The sequence below is a fragment of the Catharus ustulatus genome, chromosome 3, assembly GCF_009819885.2.
Source record: "Catharus ustulatus isolate bCatUst1 chromosome 3, bCatUst1.pri.v2, whole genome shotgun sequence".
Taxonomy (NCBI): Eukaryota; Metazoa; Chordata; class Aves; order Passeriformes; family Turdidae; genus Catharus; species Catharus ustulatus.
This window is the reverse complement of record NC_046223.1, coordinates 11,609,069-11,628,949: the sequence shown is the minus strand read 5'-3', so window position 1 is coordinate 11,628,949 and position 19,881 is coordinate 11,609,069. Positions and strand designations below refer to the sequence as shown.

At 37.6% G+C, this 19,881-nt stretch overlaps 1 protein-coding gene across 3 annotated transcripts in view; it reads right to left on the bottom strand.

The window, feature by feature from the left end:
* Nucleotides 1-19,881, bottom strand: part of LOC116993576 (WD repeat containing planar cell polarity effector) — a 157,939-nt gene that overhangs the window by 107,092 nt on the left and 30,966 nt on the right. For all 3 annotated transcript variants that reach the window (XM_033054358.1, XM_033054360.1, XM_033054359.2), the window contains exons 3-4: nucleotides 2,158-2,240; nucleotides 423-467 (exon numbers count right to left, since the gene is read on the bottom strand). In XM_033054358.1, the coding sequence (XP_032910249.1) occupies nucleotides 423-467; nucleotides 2,158-2,240 (128 nt within the window). The remainder of the gene's footprint in view (nucleotides 1-422; nucleotides 468-2,157; nucleotides 2,241-19,881) is intronic.

The window sequence follows — 19,881 nt, the reverse complement described above, 5'->3', positions numbered from 1 at the left end:
AAGATGAATTAATCCTTACAACTGCTGACAGCAAATATTAATATTAGAGAGAGGACTAGCACAGTTGGATAAAACACAGACATTTCCAAAACAATCAAGGCAGCCCCAATGCTTTCACCCTGGAAGGCAGGTATCTTAAATTGTCAGTGAAAGCAAGGCTGGCACAGCTGCACAGGTGGGCTGGCACTGCCAGGCAGGAGCGAGGTGAGCTGGGATTTTTTTTTCTGTGGTTTAAAATGCTTTTTACTATTTCTACATACGTTTGGAGGGAGAAACTTTCTGTGTTTCCTTACCCCATAGAAATAAAGAGGTATAGACTAACAAGAAGTTTGAAGCTGCATTTTTAGGAGCAAGCAGTTGGTGTCAAACATTGAACATCTTGAAGTTTTGTTTAGTTTCAGTTATAGTTATTTCTAATTTACCTGGTTCTTTCTTGTCACAGTACTGGTGGATCCCAATGTCTTCATCTGTATAATTAAATGTAAATACATTAAATTGTGGATGTGGCACTAGAAACAGAACACAACCTAGAAAGCAAGGTTCAGCACCTCAATTTTTACTTACTAATGCAGTGTTCAGTGTTAAAATACAAGCACAGTATGTAGCCTGAATGCCATTGGGACTTTCAAGAACCAGCAGAGAAGGCATGAAGAAGGATGTGACAAGCCCTTCCATTTATTTGGAGCTGTCATTTCCCTTACATAACTTTGACTCTCTTCCAGCTGCACACATGCAAAAGTATTTCTGCCACCTTCCCAACTAGCATATTTTGTGTTCTTTCACAAGGACAGGTAAGGATCATGGTGAAAAGTGTATCTTGGAATAACTTAAAAATGTCTTCTGATGACTGACAGCTGAGCTAAAGAAAATGGATTGGAGGATTTTATTCAAGATTCATGAACTCATAAAGCTGCTCTTTCAAATGATCCAATATTCTTAATCTACAGGTATGATCATCTACCTGGTTCTTGTGGCAAAGAAATTTTGTTATTTCAGCTGCATAGGGACTGCAACCCCATCAGTTGGTTCCTGATGTGGCTGACAGGTAAACACTTAGGGGTATTTTTGCCACCTGTCATGGCAAGCTCCATTGGGCAGGTCTAAGTACAGCATTATGTTGCATTGTTTTAACATAATTAGTTTGTCACTGCATCTGTGTCCTCCTGAATTCAAACAGGTGTATTCCACGGGGAGAAATTCCTTACATGGAAAAAAAAACATAGGAAGGCACTGAAAAGGCAGGCAGGTTTTGAACCAGGATATCATCCTCCCTTCTGCCTCAGAATTTTTGAATGAGGCCCCTAGGTAATGAATAAATGGAAGCAAGAAGGGTGGAAAATAGGCACAGTACACCACAGCAGAGCTTAAATTATAATAAATCACAACTGTGTTTTTACTTAAACCATCATATTTTTCTAGGAAATACAGCTTTTGAGTTTTTGATGTTTTTGTTGTCATAGGACAGTTCTCCCACAAATATGGGATGCCAAGGCACACTGAGTCAATATTGAGTAGTAACATTCAGCTGAATATCAACTGATTATTCAAAATAATATTTCAATAAAATTATTTTACGGTACATTTGAGATGATGTGTCCTAAATAATCTTTTGATATGGTCCACTTATAAACCAGTGAGGTCCATTCGGATTATATTTTAGGAACAGCAAGGCAAAATGAATGAAAGTAATTTATGCATAGCTAGGAATTAGTTTTATTGTCTTTTGGAACAATCAATTAATAACACAAATGTATCCTTGTAAGTATGAAATGTCAAGTAATCATAATCAAATACCCAGAACATGCAGTAATCTTTTATTTTTGCATTGAGTACAAATAACAGTGCCTCTGCAGTTCCCTTGACTGTGAAGCCTTCACCCAAACTAGTCATTAAACTGAAGCTCACAGTCAAGTAGGCCACAGCTTCTCGAGAAGGAAATGCATCCAATCAAATACAATCTTAACATTTTTTATTTGAAAGGATGCTCCAGTTCCATGACAAGACAAGCAAAAAAGCTGATGAAATTCAAACAAGGTATCACTGCTAATTTTCTTTCTCCTAAGTATAAAAATATCTTCATTCAGGTATTTAGAATTTTATATTAGTTCAACATCAACAAGTTTTGATGATTTTTTTTAGTAACAAATAACAGCTCACCTCTAATATGTAAGTTGGTCTTCAAAGACCACAGAAACATCTCAGTCAAGCAGAAGGACATGGTGATATATGGAGCCTTAGCACTGGCAAAAGAAGGAAAGGAACTGCATGAGCCAATTTCTTACCCTTCATTGATGTCTTGGGGTTTTTTTTCCAGGCATCACCATCACCAGAGAAACAGCAAGTATTTTGGAATGTAAGTGCTAGAGGAACCTAGCATTGATTATATTTTGTTATATGTAGGCTGCAGTTTTAATCACAATTAAAATCACAATTAAAATGGGAAAGAATAGGATAGGTAACAATATAAATACATACACATCAAACACAGAGAGAAAGCAACAATTTTTTAAATATAAAACTGCTCTCACTAAAACAAATAACTGCGCTTGATGCTTCTAATATACACATTATCATCTATTTTTACTGTATTACCTTGACATACGCAAAACTGAATCCACTACTTAAATATGTAGTTTGGATATGAGAATTTGACCTTCAGGACAAATTTTTTAACCTCTATACATTAGGAAATGTCAATATAGTCAAGAAACAGTATTACATACATAGTAGTTGCAGTTTTTCCAGGCATTAGTTATAGTGTCAAAACAAATGATGGCTTTCTCAGTTAAAAAAAAACCCAAATCATTTGGAATATATCAATTAGAACTGAGAAAACAACAGGTGTGAAACATATAGGATATGACTTGAAGTATTACGTACATTGTTATTAATTGCTTGCTAAGTTTTTTTGACCAATCCCTCTGAATATTCCAGTGAAGGACACATTGTGTTTCAAAGGAGCATTGGGAATTTTCCTAGACACAGTAACCAGCAGACTCCCTTGAGTGATTTCCTGCAGTGCTGTAGTCATAAATGGGCCACCAGAACAAGTACAGTAATTTCACGACCATAAGGCACACCGGATTATAAGGCGCGCCTCTGGGAGTTGGCAAATTTTGCAACTTTGTACATGATATAAGGCACACCAGACTATAAGGCGCACTTTTTTTTTGCAGCAAGGAGCTGCGCCATGTGCAACAAAGTAACAAATTACTGGCAGGTGCTCAATTTGCAAACATTTTTCATAGATTGGCATAGCCTTTAAACGCAGCCCCAGGTTCCCTCCCCATGCCGCGCGCCCCGGCACTCCCGCCCGCCCCCAGCACCAGCTGGCACGGCTCCCGGCTCCCGGCTCCCACCGCGTGGCCACGCTATGTCCCGGTGTCCCCCCGCCCGGCAGCCACGGTGGGTCCTGGCTTCCCCTGCATGGTTGCAGCTCCCGTGGGTCCCGGCTTGGCTCACAGCTCGCACTTCTGGGTTGGCAAATTTCCAAACTTTGTCCAGATATAAGGTGCATCCGGATTAAAAGGTGCACTTCTGCGTTCGGACCAAAATTTTAGTCAAAAGGGTACGCCTTATAGTCATGAAATTACTGTACTTTCACTTCTTCTACTAAACCTGGGGCATCCACTGAAAGCTGGGCTCAACAGAGATGTTTACACAATGCAGTAACCTTTAGAACCACTGCTAGTATGGTACTATATTTAAGCTTTTTTAAAAGTAGTATCTTCATTTGGTTCCCATGAGTGCCATTTAGATAATGAATCAATTTAGATAATAATTGTAGAATTTTTATCACATGGAGTATCAGACCTTTATATCAAGAGTGCTATGATGAAAAATATGTGCAAGAATTTCAGGTAGCACCAAGGAAGCTGGGAGTCCTTGAGGTATTATCACCCAAGCTAATATTTACGATTGAAGAACTGCCTAATCCACTGAAATAGCACCAAGTGGAAATAGCATTTTATTTCCACTGATCCCCAAATGTACAAAAAGTCTTGCTGACTTAATAAATCCCATAGTTATATCAAAAAGCCCACAAAAACAAAGCAGCAGGAACAAATCAAAAAAGCTTACAACACACACCACACACCTAGCAAAAAGAGTATACTTTCATCTTAAGTGAGAATGAGGTTCAGAAAAAAATGCAGGATTAGGAGGATGGTAGTCTGTTGAGCATGAGAACCATTTTTGGTATAAATACAGATGAAGGCAGTCCCTCTTTTACTAAAGATTGACAATGAGGACTAAAGTAAAAGGAGATTGTATGATACAATTTTATCTGTTTTCTCATTTTTTACTTATTTTCTTATGCTAGCAAGTGAAATAAAACTTGCATTCCCCAGGGCTCATTAGATCATAGATCAGCATCTCTCACTAACAGGAAGACATCAAACTGAGTGGGCCTCTCAAAATCCTATCATGGTTTAACCAAAACAAAACCCACACACCTTCAAGTGGCAGATGATCTGTTCAACAGGAGAGAAGGGACATTTGCCCCGAAGCAAGATGTGGTGGGGTGACCCTGGCTGGACACAATGTTCCCACCAAAGCTGCTCTCTCTCCTCTGCTCAGTGGGACAGAAGAAAGAAAATAAAATTAAAGGCTATGAGGTAAGATAAGGGCAAGGAGGGATCACTGACTGTCTGCCATTTTGGGCAAAACAGACTTGACTTGGGGAAATCAGTTTAATTTAATACCAAACAAGGTAATCACAAATAAAATAAAATCATCCCCCCACTACCAAAATCTTGCTGCACAAACCCAAATCACAAGGTAAGGCTAGAAGACTTCGGCATGACAGATAATCTAACATAAAACTCCCAAATTATTCCAAAGCTCTTGTAAGTAGGGTCCATGGACACTTCTAGGTGTTTCCTCCTATTGAATATAAAGCCATCCCATAATGCTTTAATGCTGCTGAGTGCCTTCCCAGCTGACAAATCAAAAAGGAATCTCAAGTTCTTATTTTTTCTCTTTTCAGACACATAGAGGCAACTTGCCAAAAAGCAGAAACAAGTTTTCAAACAGGCACTCAGCATCCAAGATGCATACTTTTAAGAAATTTGTCCTCAAAAATGTGAAAAAAAATTAAAAAGAAAATAAAAGAAATTATGTAAGAAAATATTTAAAACCCAGACTTCTAAAGAACACCCCTTCAGTTCCACACTGAATAATGAAGAGGAAGCAAAATCCTCCTTGTAACTAAAAAGGGAGAAGAGAGTTGTCAATTACCAGAATCTTGAGAGTTTAGATTTTTTCTTCTTCCCTTCCTTGGACTCTGAGCATTTACTAAGCAGCTAAAAATTGGAATGCTTGTTACTGTTGTGACAGTGAAAATGGACAACTGCCCAAAAATACTGTTCCAGTCTAATAAACTCTAATCAGAAATACCTTCAGATTAGTTACATTCTACAGTAAAAATTTAAAAAAAAAAAAGAGAATTTGCTTCTGTAAGAAAATAGGCATTTTTAACTCAGAGTGCTTTTTTCAGAGGAATTATTCTTTCTTGTTCCCTTTGAAGGAATACATGTCAACTTTCAGAGTTATGCAACTATATCTCACCATTTCCCACATCATTATACCCAGCACAACGGGGACGAGAATGATGACGACAAAGTGATCTTTTTGTATTTGAAAAGTGCCTCTCAGAATTTACCATATTCCTTTTACTCCACAAGCTGGGGCCCGCTATTGCACAGAAGGTAGGTGTGAAAACAGAAAAATTCCTCCCATTGAGCTTTAAGCACTCTATCCCTCCTCCTTTAAAACTGATTAGAATTTGGAAAAAATAGGTTGAAATAACTGTCCTATTAAGGTAAAACTGGAATTCAGCTTAACAGCTGGTTCTTTTTCTGGCTCATACAACATTTACTTTCTTCCTTTACAATGTCTCCACAAACAACAGGGATATTTTAGTGGTTGCAAAAGCTTACTGACAAATGGAGATGTTTTGCAATGGTCAGCCTGTGCCAGTATCTGCAAGAGGATTGTTTTGCTTAAAAAAAATCCTCAGTTTGGTAACTATTCATAAGAAAATAACTGCCCTGCCACTTTATAACATGAACAAATGCTGAAATTGATATCGAGAGTCCTCTCCGACACCTCCAATGTTCTGTCATGACAAATAATTGGAAACTGTGCACTGCCTGAGTGATCTGCAGCACTGGCACTGCATTTCTTCTCTTTCCACAGTCACCTGGGAGTGTAGGGTACTTGTGAAAGACAGTGCTCAGCTCCCAAGGTGAGTGCATCCGAAAAACACCTCTGAAAACATACTAGGAGCAACCTAGAGCTAGAGAATGGGAGATGCTGACTACAACAAACCATCTGAACTTTGTAGCACGCGTGCCAGAAGCATGGCTCAGCGTGACAACACTATCCAAAGTGTCTCTAGAAGAGTAAACCCTGTAGCTGCCATGATACAGGGTAGCCTGTGATGACCATCAGCCTATTCCATTGAAGGCAGGTCCACGAACGTGCTCCCAGAAAACGAGCATTCCTAGTGAAAGAGCAGCAAACATGGGGGATCTCCCTCAAAATATTGACATTGTTTGGGGCACACCCCTAGGAGTTGAAGCAAGGTAAAATACAAAGTCAGACAGGAGCAGGTTCTCTATGCCAAAGCATAGTCACAAAATGGCAAAGTCACAAAATTGCTGCAATGGCATCCATACAGGTACTAGATGAGGTGCTTTGGATATGGGGTTGGGGAGAGGTTGTAGGACAAAATGCCCAAATAAAGGAAAACACTGCTGAATCTATTTTAACTACTTACATGTCATCGGCTTTTCTTGGCAAATAATACAATACTAGGAATTATTTTATAAAACTTGTCACAGGTCAGCCTTCTGTGTTCTCTTATTCCATAGAAATACACAATCATAGAACATCCTGAGTTGAAAGGGACCCACAAGGATCATCAAACCCAACTCCTGGCCCTGCACGATTCTTGAACTCTGGCAGGATGGTGAGCCTGTTCCAGTGACCAATCACCCTCTGGGTGAAAAATCTTTTCCTAATATCCAATGAAAACCTCCCCTGACACAGCTTCAGAGCCATTTCCTCAGGTCCTGTCACTGGACACCACAGAGGAGATCAGTGCCTGCCCCTCCTCTTCCCCTCATGAGGATGTTGAAGACCCCACTGAGGTCTCTCCTCAGCCTCCTCCAGGCTGAACAGACCAAGTGCCCTCAGCCACTCCTGGTATGGCTTCCTCTCCAGACCCTTCACCATCCTTGTGGCCTCCTTTGGACACTCTCTAATAGGTTAATGCTTTTTCACGTTTCTGGTGCCCAAAACTGTCCCCAGCACTCAAGGTGAGCCTGCCCCAGCGCAGAGCAGAGCAGGACAATTCCCTCCCTTGCCTGGCTGGTGATGCTGTGCCTGATGCCCCCCAGGACATAGGTGGCCCTCTTGGCTGCCAGGGCACTGCTGGCTCATATTCAACTTGCCATCGACCAGGATCTCCAGGTCCCTTTCCATGGCGTTTCTCTCCAGCTTCTTATTCCCCAGTGTGTACATCCAGGGCTGCCGCACCTCAGGTGCAGAATTGGAGTGCATTCACCTTCCACAGGTCTACATTTTTTCAGAGAAATGGAAAATGTAATAGCAGCAATGAACTCTAATTCACAAAAATACATTTTTTCCTTTGATTTTGGATTGATTACACAATAGCTCTACTAGCTCTAGATGCCAGAGTAGATTCCCCTCAACCTTACTTCTGTCTCCCTTCCTCTATAAGGTTAACATCCAGTCTCTGGCACTGCTACAGCTCACTCACAATGGCTAATTTTTAACTTAGACACCTAACGTTCAACAAACAAGGTAAGTCATCAAGTCATCCTACAAAACTTCTCTATTTCTGTGAAATAATATTTGGAGTAGAAATCACTGCCTGTTTTTTCTTCCTCTTCATGACCAATTTGTCCTTCACCAAGGAGAGAAACTCCCTGCAGCACAAGTATGATTCAAAAATGACTCTGGAAGTTAAATTTTAGATTGAACTACGTGCATTAGATCACTAGCTACTTGCTATATGCTTTATGTTGATACAACAATTTCTTTGTGTAAAACACACAAAATAAAATTTTAGACATGTTTAGCTACATTAACTTAAAATTTAGTGTAATTATTCATTTAAAAATAGACCAGTTAATTTTTTTCTCCATCATGTTCTCACAGATAAAAAATGCAAAATATTCTCCCAATCTTACAAGACAGGTTTCATCCTTTTATAGCTATGTGAAGCCACAGGCTGTTTGACATATAGTAAAACACATACTGAAATAAAGTTAGTTAAATCATGAGAATTTGTAAAACTTCATTTTGTAGTCTGAAACAATCCAGATTCTTCCTTCACAGATCCAAGTTTTTACACCAAGTGTCAGCAGCACAGCAATTAAAAGAAAATGCTTATTTTATACACAAATAGTGATAATTTTAATTTGGTTTCTTAGGAATGATGCTTAAGAAGGATGCTTATGTCTATGGGTCTGTCTAACCCTTTTAAGCTTTTAATCCATTGATCTAAATAAACTGTAAGTAATTTGATTTGTTTTCTCACAAAATAAATTGTTAAAAATATGTAATTTCTGAAAATGCTGACCCAATCTGCAGGTGGGTACAAGGAAAGACTCTGAGCACCAGAACTTAGGAATGCACAGGGGTAGTTCAGGCCCTGGTTGCTTTTCTGTAGATCTATCCCAGCTGGGGAATGTTGTTGTGTGCCCAGTTGGATGATCTAGCAAAGTTCTCATCTCTGACATTGGCCCATGTGTTTAGAGTAGAGCATGAGATAGGCACATGTGAACAGGCCCTTGCCCCTGTGTAGAAATTCAGTAACTACAGCAGTCCAATCAGGTTGTGAGGCCTTGGCTCAATGGGCCCATTGGTAAGATCAGCTTTGAATTTTCAGTCACACCACTTTCAAATTTCACAAATGCTTAGATGTAAGACCCTGTGTAAATAGCACAGAGTGACACAATTTTAGGTTAGAAGTTAAATGGGTACAATGCAGATGGCATGATCTACCCTCCCTTCTTTGGATTTTAGGAACAGACATTCTGTTGCATATGCAGGAAATAAGGTATTGGAACTGCATTCTTAAATATTTTGTTCATTTAATTTCAGAAGCTTGGGTTTATTTTCTGGTAAGTAGATGTTCCAGTCTCCATCTTTCACACTGCAGTGGCAAAACCTGAGATGTGTGTACCATCACTGGAACTCTGCAGTGCCTTATAAACTGCACCTGGGTTGGAGTTTCATTTCCAGTGAATGCTGGTCTGTCACTCCTGATCAGATCAGAAACACCGTGACTACATGAAGCAAAAGCCTGACCTGATCAACAAACACAGATCTGAATCAAGTGGGCTATTAATCCATTCTATAACAGCAACTGCAGCTGGCTTTGGTAGTCCCCACTCTCATACTGAGTTGGCTCCCCAACACCTCTGCTCCCACTGCACCTTCCCCTGCACAAGCAGGCTCGGGCTCCTCTTCCTTTCCTTCCCTTTCTCTTAGATGCTGGTTGAGTTCTGATCCCTCACCTGCAGTTATTTCTTTCTGAGCCTAGGCCAATCCCTTCGCACAATTACTGCTCCTGAAACCCCCTGTCCCAGATCCTGGCTGTCTTCAGCAGCACAGTGGGTCTCATTCTCATATTCATTTACTTCTCCTTTAAATCCCTTTTTCACTGAGAAAAGACCTGTAGATTTTGTAGTATAAATGAAAATCAGATCCCTTGTCACTAAGACCAACCTCTAATTTCAAGACGTAGAAATACAAGCATGCTTCTATAAACCTATTCAAGTGCATAATAATTCATATTACAATATTGGTTTAGGAGTATTTTTAACAAACACAAATAAAAAGACCGATTATCACACATCTGAATCTATAGACAAATATTTACTGTTGCTACTTTTTTCTCTTCAGACTCTAATGATTCAGAATATTTTTGCCAAACAAGTGAATGAAGTAAATTCATTTAATTATTCTAACTTCCCCAATCTAAATAGGAAAGCTATTTTGTAGATAGGTGTACAACACAAGGTGCACTCTGTATCAAAATACATGCTGAAACTTCTATTGTAAGAAGCGCCTAAATATGGCTTGCAGTATAATCATGGAAAGGAAATACATTATCTGATAATTCAAGAATTCTGGCATGAAAATTATACATTGCAAATTTATTCCCATATGCTGTAAAGCTGTATCGTGTTCCATTAAATTATTTTTGTAAGGTTTGTTTTATTGCTTTGTGAATCTGAAAATAATCCTCTTTTTTGTGATTACAGTTATATTTACTGAGTTTTCATACTTTAATATATTTGCATATTTAACTATAAAATATACATATAGCTCCTTAAGAACACTAAGATAATTTGACACAAAGTAAGAACACCGAAAATCTGTAAATGCTCTAAAAAGTGTTCTGTAAAACAGAACCAACATTTATCTCCAGCTGATATCAATTACTTCTTGCACAATTTATTTGGAAAAAAGGCACATGGGCCATTATTCAGAATGGGAATTGTTGGCTTAGACAGCTGTCCAGTTTGTCCTCTGAACTAAAAACTCTGTCTACTAGGTAGAGGGTGCTGAAGTTCAAGGACACGTGCAAAAATACTACAGACAATCTATATGGGTAACTTGTTGCCACCAAATTGATTGTTCATATGTCAAAACCAAGGCCTGGTTTTTGCTGAGTTATCACTCAAGTAGAAGATGACAGGATCAGAAACTGAATTCTGCCACACTGCTGTGGCTCCTGCCTTCAGAAACACACTTCCAATACACATTATTGGTCCGCTCTTTCAAAAGACCGCTATTGATTAACTGAACAGATAATAAGATTAACAACGGTGAAGCAGAATTAATTTGAGGGAGGTAATGCCATTTGTCAAGAAGACACTTAAGTTTATGTATCAGCCACACCTCTGACAACCTAATGAAGCTAAGAACCATTCTCCAATTGATACTGCAGGCAAGTATTACAATCCATAACAACTCTCAGACAGAGTGGGTGTGAAAAGTTAAGAAGGTCACAGAAAATAGATATAATTGACCTGGGTTTTTACTTCACAGAGTGAAAAGTTCATATACACATTTTGATAAAGACCCTGAAGGCCTTTATATAAACCAGATAGTAGATAAGTGATCCAAACTACAGATATCCAGTGCTGACATGACATAAGGCAATTACAGAAGTTCTAAATGTCAAGCTGTTTTACGACATTCTTTTAGATAGTGATTGCTGTTGTAAATAACCCAATTTTTCAATACTAAAGGTCAGAAGGTCATAAAATTTTGTAGCAGTGTTTTCTTATCACCAGCCAAAGGAGAAGAAAACAAAATCTTTCTTTTTTTAAGCTAAGCAGAAAGAAAGTGGAAGGGCCCACAAATAATCCAAGCACAGGAAAAGTCCTTGCTCCACTACCCTACCATTGTTGCAATTCCTGTTTGCAAGGAAGTTTATACTGGCAGGCCTTTATACTTAGAACACTAGTTCACTTTGAAAATGAATGATGTAAATGTGTGGGTTTACAGCAGTGCTGCAGACAGCAGACCCTTCCAATGTTTCTTTCCATTTGTGTCTCCATGAATTGGCATCCCAGTTCATCAGCTGCCTTGCATCATGGACTGCTATGAAATAAACAGTGATCAGAACAACAATTAAGGGCAAAGCAATGGGTTAAACCAGAGTTCAGTCTGAATTTTAACTATATTTGCACCTAAACAAATAAGATTCTTCTATATTTTTATGCAGTATTACAGATTTAGCTATCACCCAACTAACCAGATCTCCACAGATATCACGTAAAGAGCAGCACTCGAAAATACAGCATGAACAACTATTTAGTTTTCCATTTATGAGCTGTACCAACTAATTTCTTGCTGAACTGTACAGCTATGGCCTTTAACATTTTATACTCTGCATGTTCACTGAGTATGTGTTTAAAGAATTTTCCGAAGAACATTGGTAAACACATTGATTTCATTTACAAATCTTGCAAATTTGTAAGCTGCCTTTAAAAAACAGAAATGTATTTCTGAGTATATTGCATGAGTTGAATATATTCACTAGAACAAGCCAATTATTTTTAGATCTACAACATCTTTAAATGTAGTTTTTTGCATTCCTTTTTAGAATGTTTTTACATTTAAATAATTTCAAGTAGCTATTTTATGTTGACCTATTTTGTTTAGATGCAGGCAATAAATTAGGGAAGCAATAAATTAAGCTCTACTAATATTTGAAAATCACCATTGAATAGCCTTTTGCAAGGCTCATTGAGATTCTTGTTTGTGAGCATTTATTTTTAAATGTTTTTTTTCTGCTATACTTGAATTCTAGTTAATCCAGTGAGACTTGTATCTTGGTTTCTTCAATGTAATATTAAAAAAACTACAATGCCTGTGTGTCAGACTTCCTTTTAAGAAAGATTTGATTGCAAACACAAACAAAAAGCTTTTATTCTTTTGTACTCCTTTATGATCTTCAAACAAGTTTCTATGAAAAGGACGAGTATTTTTTCAATTTTAAGCCATACTCACCTTTGCAGTTAGAAAAAAAAAATGAAAATTTCATGTTACAATAATTAATTCCTGATTGCAATGTTACAGTATAGTTTATATTGCTTTCTAATTATGCAGATATGCAAAAGAGAAAATAACTTTGAAGAAAAAATTGCATTTGTTTAAGCATTTTCATAATTACAATAAAACTGTTGAGCAGTGGGATTGTATATAAACTAAAATATACACAACTATCAACTCTTCTACTACCCTTGAGAAAACCATGACATTAAAATAATCAGCCTGTAAGTACAGCCAGTTTCAGAAAACTACCTCATTAAAAATGCAAACAAGATTGGTCCAAAATGGTCAAAAGCTCAAATCAGCTTCATTCTAGGAGCAGAGTAAGACCAGCTGTCAGTCAGATTCCTGCAGTTGCCTTTGCCCAGTATTTAAAACAGTTTTGGTCTCAAAGCTGTCCTACAACATAAAGGCAATAGATTTACTAACTTCCAGCACCATTCCTATACACTTGAGTATCTATAGAAAAGAGAAATCGAGTTTTGGGATCTGCAAAGAGATCACATAGATAATGGATGGCATCCAACACTTTTAAGGAAAACTTTCCTCTTGCTAACAGTACTATCACCATTGGATAAACACTGTTAGGTGCCACTTTATTATTAACTTCATCTGCCTGGAAAAGCAGAACATTACAGTAACTTTATTTGAAATACTAGATACTGATACAATTTCAACCACCAGTCCCAGTTTCATGTATGCAAGAGCTCTAAATTCTGGCTGGTATGAATCATTAGTTCATCTTAGTTTCTGTAAAATAAGGTAGTGGTGGAAGTCATAGGTGTTACGTATTAAATGAAAATTTAAATGCAAAATTGATTTTTATGCAACTCTTCATACTTCAGAAACAACCAGCTAGATTGCAGCATCTTCCTAACACAGTCAATTTATGGGGAGAAATATGAACTGGATCCCCCTATTCTTTCAGATAATACTGGTGATATGTTCTCTGGCTTTGGCCTTATTATCGTACTAGTTCAGCTGTATATTGAGAGTGTTTTTCTAGTGGACAGATTTGAAGGAGACGAGACACACAGGAAAAAAATATGTGTCTCCTTACTATCTTTAGTCATGAGCTAAGAGTATCCAGTGTATTTCTTCATCTATCCTTTCTTTTCATTACAATGCAATGATTTGCTCTACTCCCATCATTAACTAATGGATTTATGGTACTTTTTGGAAAAAAGTCATATGAAGCAGCTCTTGTTCATACAAGAAATATTCACTGAAGGAATCAATCCTGTTAAAATTATAAAGCATAATACCAGAAGGTGTAATTAACTTACAAAAGTATAAGACTTCCCTTTCAATTAATCAGTCATTGTTACCTGCTTTTAATTTTAAAATACCAGTTGTGAACTCAACCAGGGATTTACAACAGCTACTCAAATATGCTACCAGCAGAAAAATCCATGTAGCTCATTTTCAAAGAGTTTCTAACTTTAAATTGGATCCCGTTATCATTCAGCTCAGAAGAAAAACTACTACTGGGTCAATTGGTCCATGCTCCTAGTGGGAGGAGTGTGCACACAAATATTTTTTTCTAAGGTACAATATCATTGTAATTTGCACAAGGATGGTGTCAAACACATCAGATTGGGGCTGAAGTTTGGTGGGCAAACATTATAAACTGTTGCATTACAGATTTCCTTGGAATCTTCTTATATTGTTTTCAAAAGTCTCATCTAAAAATGTTTTTGAAACTCCATGAACAGCTACCTTCAAAATGACATGACATAACCTTCAATGCCCGATACTTTCAAAGCTTCCAGGTACCCATGTGTTTATTCAGAAGGTCCAAATTTTATATAGAAAGAACAGGATATCCAATATCCAGTAATTCACAGTATCCAATAATTCAGTTCATGCTAAAGAAATGTTTTACTTTTGCCTACAATTCACTCCTAAATTGAAAAAAAAAATTACTTGAGTCAGAACTAGACAGTGCAGGCACTAAAGCAAAAATGTACACCTTTTAACAGATAAAAGAAATAAGTGAGTACATAATAGATAAATGAGTATCAAACAATCTCTTGGAAGAATTAGAATTAAATTAGTTATACAACAATGTATGTCAGCTTCACAAAGCACACCCATTGATGCTGAAATTCACATTACTTAAATATATATGCAAATAGTAAATTCCCAAGTTGTTAGTGAATATGATGTCAGGAAGATTCACTCATTTTAAATCCATGTGCAATGTAAACATTGCCTGTCAAGAAGAAAGGTCCTCACAATCTCAGGAAAGATATTGTGCTGTACGTGTAAAACTGGAGACAGCAGTACCAGCAGCCCTGAGCGCAAATATGCTACTGTGAGCATATCAGCATATCAGCATATACTGGTGCAAGAAAGATGTGGACACTTACGCCTGAAGGGACATTTGGCTAACCATTTTAAAGCTAAGGAGGCTATATGGCTCCTAAAGAAGCTCCTGAAGAAGGCTTTGATTTCTTTCCTTTCTAAGCTCTGTGCCAGTTCCTCCAGCTGTCAACCAACATTTTAGTTGAGATGGTCTTTGGAAGTTTGGGCAGCTTTCAAAAGCTGTTGGACATCAGAAATCCTTACCTTGAATCTGAAAATTATTGCAAAGATGTATCAACTTCTCCAGGAGGAGTTTTTTCAGAATCACTGTCTCCACGGGCTGGCTTTAACAAAGACTTGCAGGTGGCAGATTTCTTTGCTGAGTGCTTGTGACCATTCCTGGGCATAGAACTGGGATGTACTGCTTTGTGCTATGCTTCACTTTTGAATTTTAATGGCTTTTATTCAATCAGTCTTGGGAACTGATTCCATAACAGCAGAATTTTCTCTTAGAAATCTTTTTATTTCCATTCTCCTTCACTCACCTTGCACCAATGTCCTGGGTCAGAAGCGCAGGTTTTAAATTTGTATTCCTAGGACAAATGGTTATAAATCCTGTTCCCTACTCTGCTGCCTGCACATTCTTACAGCAGAGACACAGCATTTTAAAGTTTGCTACTGAATGAGGAATTATGATGATTCTAGAGAAAAAAACAATCCAGCTGTATTGCACTGAGAGTTTTATTTTTAAATCTTTACTAGCAATGGCAGAAATTTGCAAACTGCATCTATTTTACTATTCTCGTTGCAAATATATGCAGTGGAGTTATAATGAACGAATGTATTTCTAAACAAGGCAGTAATAATGTGGCAAGTGCTGTAATGTACAGATGCTCATCTCTCTCATTAATTAGGTAAGAGACCAGCCCATTTTTCACTCGCATGGGGTCCATGTATATTTTCTTTTGTTTTTACAGTAACAATTATGAAATGCAATAATGTTGCTGTTTTGAATCATTCCACCTTCTCTCAATCACCTTTAGTTATCTGCATCTTAATCCTCTGAATTCCAAGAATAGTAGTTCTGGAAGAAATGCAAATTAAAGAAGAAAATGGATAATTCCAGGAAACATAAAATGATTTCTTGTTAAATCTACAAATACTTAAAGTTAAGTAAACTGGGTTTCAAGGAAAGAGAGCTCCTTGGTGCAGAAGCACCCTCTAATGGTTGGCTCCTGATTACTCTGAATCACAACTGGAAGAGAATTTAATAGCTCCACTAAAAAGCAAGGGAAACTGCTAAGATTAAAAAAAAAAAAAAGTTAAATATGTGTATGCACAAACACATATTCACATTTTACATACAGTCTCTGTTTCATATCCTTAACATAGAAAAAGAGCATCATTAATCTGACAAACCTTTTTCATTGGAGCCTATATTTCCTTTTAAAACAATATTCTCCATTTAGTATATAAAATAGCTTTTTACCTTTTCCCATGTCCCAACCATTCTCCAAAATTTAAAGACAAACAGAAACTGAATTTCCTCTCTTCTCTCAATTAACTTTTAAAAAAGAAAAAGTTAATTTACTTAAAGAAAAATGCTATACTAAATCTAAATCTTAAAATAATTTATACTAGAGGGAATGTGGAAGTCAGTGGGTCCAATTCCCTGCACAAGTTGGCCAGCTCTGAAGTTGCATCCCAATAGTAAAGTACTATATAAGAAAATTAAAAATCCTTTTGGTGATAAAGTTGTACTAGAAATGTAAAGCATTTCTGCTGTCTAAAAACTGCCTTAATAGGTATTTTTCCCTTTTAGTCTATGGTTTTCAGGGTTTTTTCCAATGAAAATATCCAAAATTTGCTCATATACCTGCATTATTTGACTTCCACACTAGAATGTGTACTTAGCATAGAGTCTTTTATTATTAACAGTTAAGTATACTATCTCAGTGCTCATACAAAGGCAGTGGTAGATAGAGCAGTTAATAACATGAGAGTAATGAGACTAACCGACCAACTTGCTTCTCAACATCACTTTTCAAATCTCTTCGGACTAAATTTTCAGTGTGGGGAATTAGCCATAGAAATCCCATTAACATTAATGAATGTTCCATGGCTAACTCCCCATGTTCTGTGCTGAAGATTTACCCCTATAGCTCTAAAATAAATATGTACAGATGCCAAAATTCTTTTTATAAAGCCTCAAGAAATTAAGGACTCTATTCTCAAATAATTGACTTATGCACATGTATCTTTTCCCCCCATGGATCATCTTCTACATATCAGGATGGGTGTAATGTCTGCATTATTCTCATTGAACAGATTATCCAAAGTGCATGTTTACTGCATTAAGGCTGAGTTTAGTTAATTGCTTACTTTACAGAAATAATATATAGATTGAGATGGATTTTTCTCATCATTAAACAAACAGTGGTTGAACAGTATTCACTGTCATTGAGAACAGCATGTATTTATACTCATATTTCTGAAGACAGAAGTATTAAGGAAAGTCAATAGTCTGAAAGAATTAGAAATTATCCTATACACCTACCAAAAAGCCAAAACACAACTGAGTCAACAGAAGTCTCTGCAAGCAGTGACCAAGGCACTGTGTAAAGATAGGGAACAATGTTTGTTACCATGACTGTGAAAACATGAAGGTGGAAAGGGCCTCTAGGACCAAAATCTTTAGCTGCCTCCTGTTTTTGAAAAGCAGGGATGGGGAACAATTTTTTCTTCCCATTTGCAAAAATATATCCCCTTACTGTTTTTAAAATATTAATTCAGAAGCTTACTTTCCCAGTTAAGCTCATAATTTTAAACTCCACTACAGCTTAAAAAATAAAAGTGCTAAAACAAGTGCTTCAAATCATATCCATTTGCTAAAATTTGGAATAAATCTTCAGCAACACTCTTTTCATACATAAAGATTTACCCTGCCTTCCTTAAAATTACTCTTCTTGGAGATCAGACTGGAATACATCAGGTCTAATACCTAATTTTATATATCTATCCTGGAAACACTGTGTTGGTGTTACCACTACAATCTCAAAGAGGAAAACCTATTTCCTCCCTGAATACAGAACCAAAAAATCATTTACATGGAGGCTGTACAAATAGTTTTATCTGAAAATAATATACCAGCTAAATGAAGATAGAAAAAAACCCTTGAAATTGTCCAGTAAAACCATATTTGAGAAAACTCACTCAGAAAAAAGTACAGTTCTTCTGGTTATACCTGGAGCTGAAGATGGCACATTTAGATAGAAATTCTTTTAGCTCATGAGCAGACTCTTGAAATCATTTCAAGATCAAAGATTAAATGTATAGTCCTCCTAAGAATATCAAACTATGTGACCATAAACCAATCCTCCTTCAATAGCAACACATTTAGACAGATTCCCCCTTTCCATTGAAAGGTCTTTCATACAAGTCTTTCATAGCCAAGATAAAAAAGGGAATTTTCCTAGTAGCATTCTTCACAAAAATGCTTTCAGCTAGAACTGGGAAATCTGGAATGAGGTAAGGTCAGACTGGTGGTGGTGGGGAGGAGAATCAGTCATGTAAACAGGTTTTATATTGCATTTATTACAAACTCCCCTTATTTTGAGTTACTTCTTTGGAAATTAGCACAACCATGACTGGATTAATTCTCTGTGGGTTTCCCTCTGTACTGTTATTGAGCAGTCATGGGAAAACTCAGCCAAATGAGTATGGCTCTAGTGAAGCCATACATCTATGAGGAAGGGCAATCACCAGAACACAGGGTTTGTCTAAAAAAAGACATTCAAACAGATAGGGCACTTAAGCTGACCTCCCCGAAGTGATGTCCTCATACTTTAATTGAGTTAAATTTTTGATGTTTTATGTCACTGTAAATGAAAAGGAATCATTTTATAGAGCATGTTTATTGGTTTTCTGGTTTTACAGACACATTCCTACCTACCCTTCAGGCAGCCTGTCACTCACTGCACTGCTTCACATCTGAGCATCACATCCATACCTGTGCACCCTCCAAGACTATGCAGACCTGCTGAAACCTCTCTTTAAAGACAACCAGGAATGTGTCTTTTCAGAACTGTGAGAAACACAGACATCACAGGAGCCACATCTTTTTCATACCTTCAGCTCATGAGAAAACAAAAGGCAAAGACTTTGGCATGCCTACTGCCACGTCCAGCGTTTCCTTCCCGCTGGTGCACAGTCGGTGTTGCCTTTCCACTGCTGCATCCCCAGAGAGAGATCCCATCCTGGTAAACAGCAGCACTGATATCTCAATTTTTTTCTCCAGTAGTTTTTGGAACACAAGTCTTTACCATCTCCTGGAAGCTGTCTCAAGACTTACTGCAATTTCAAGAAACCTTGCACAGGTTTATCCATAGTTGCTATCATACCCATAGCAGCAATCCTAAATTGCTGACATCTGTTCTCCTCTGACCTACTCCCATGGGCAGTATCAGCTGGAGGCCTTAAGTATATTTGTCCATACCTGATGCTGTCTGCTTCTGGCATGCTATAAAATATTTTTTCCCATCAAGATTTTTATTTGCATAAGGTAATGGGAGAAGGGGAGAGAGGATAGGCATTTTTGCTTACCCAATAACACCTAAATGTGTTGAGCGCTCTATTATAAAGCATCCCCACTGCTGTTGCATTTCACAGCAGCCTCCTCCCTAAAAGCATCAGAAAGTTCCACAACAGTCCCAACAGATGCTTCCCAATATTCAACTAGTTTGCAACTGAGGGAGCCTTCAGATGGGAATGTCAAAATGCCTGTTGGTACTGCCAGAAACTCCCCTGTCTACCCAACTGACTGGAGTGAGTTCAGAGATGGTCAGTGGTTTATGTTACAATGAATTTTTGCTTCCACCACTGGTCATCCCAGTTGTGCATCATTACACTGTCTCGTCATGTACATCAGCAACCAGCTGATCAATCCCTAAAGCAGTACTCCACCAAACAAAG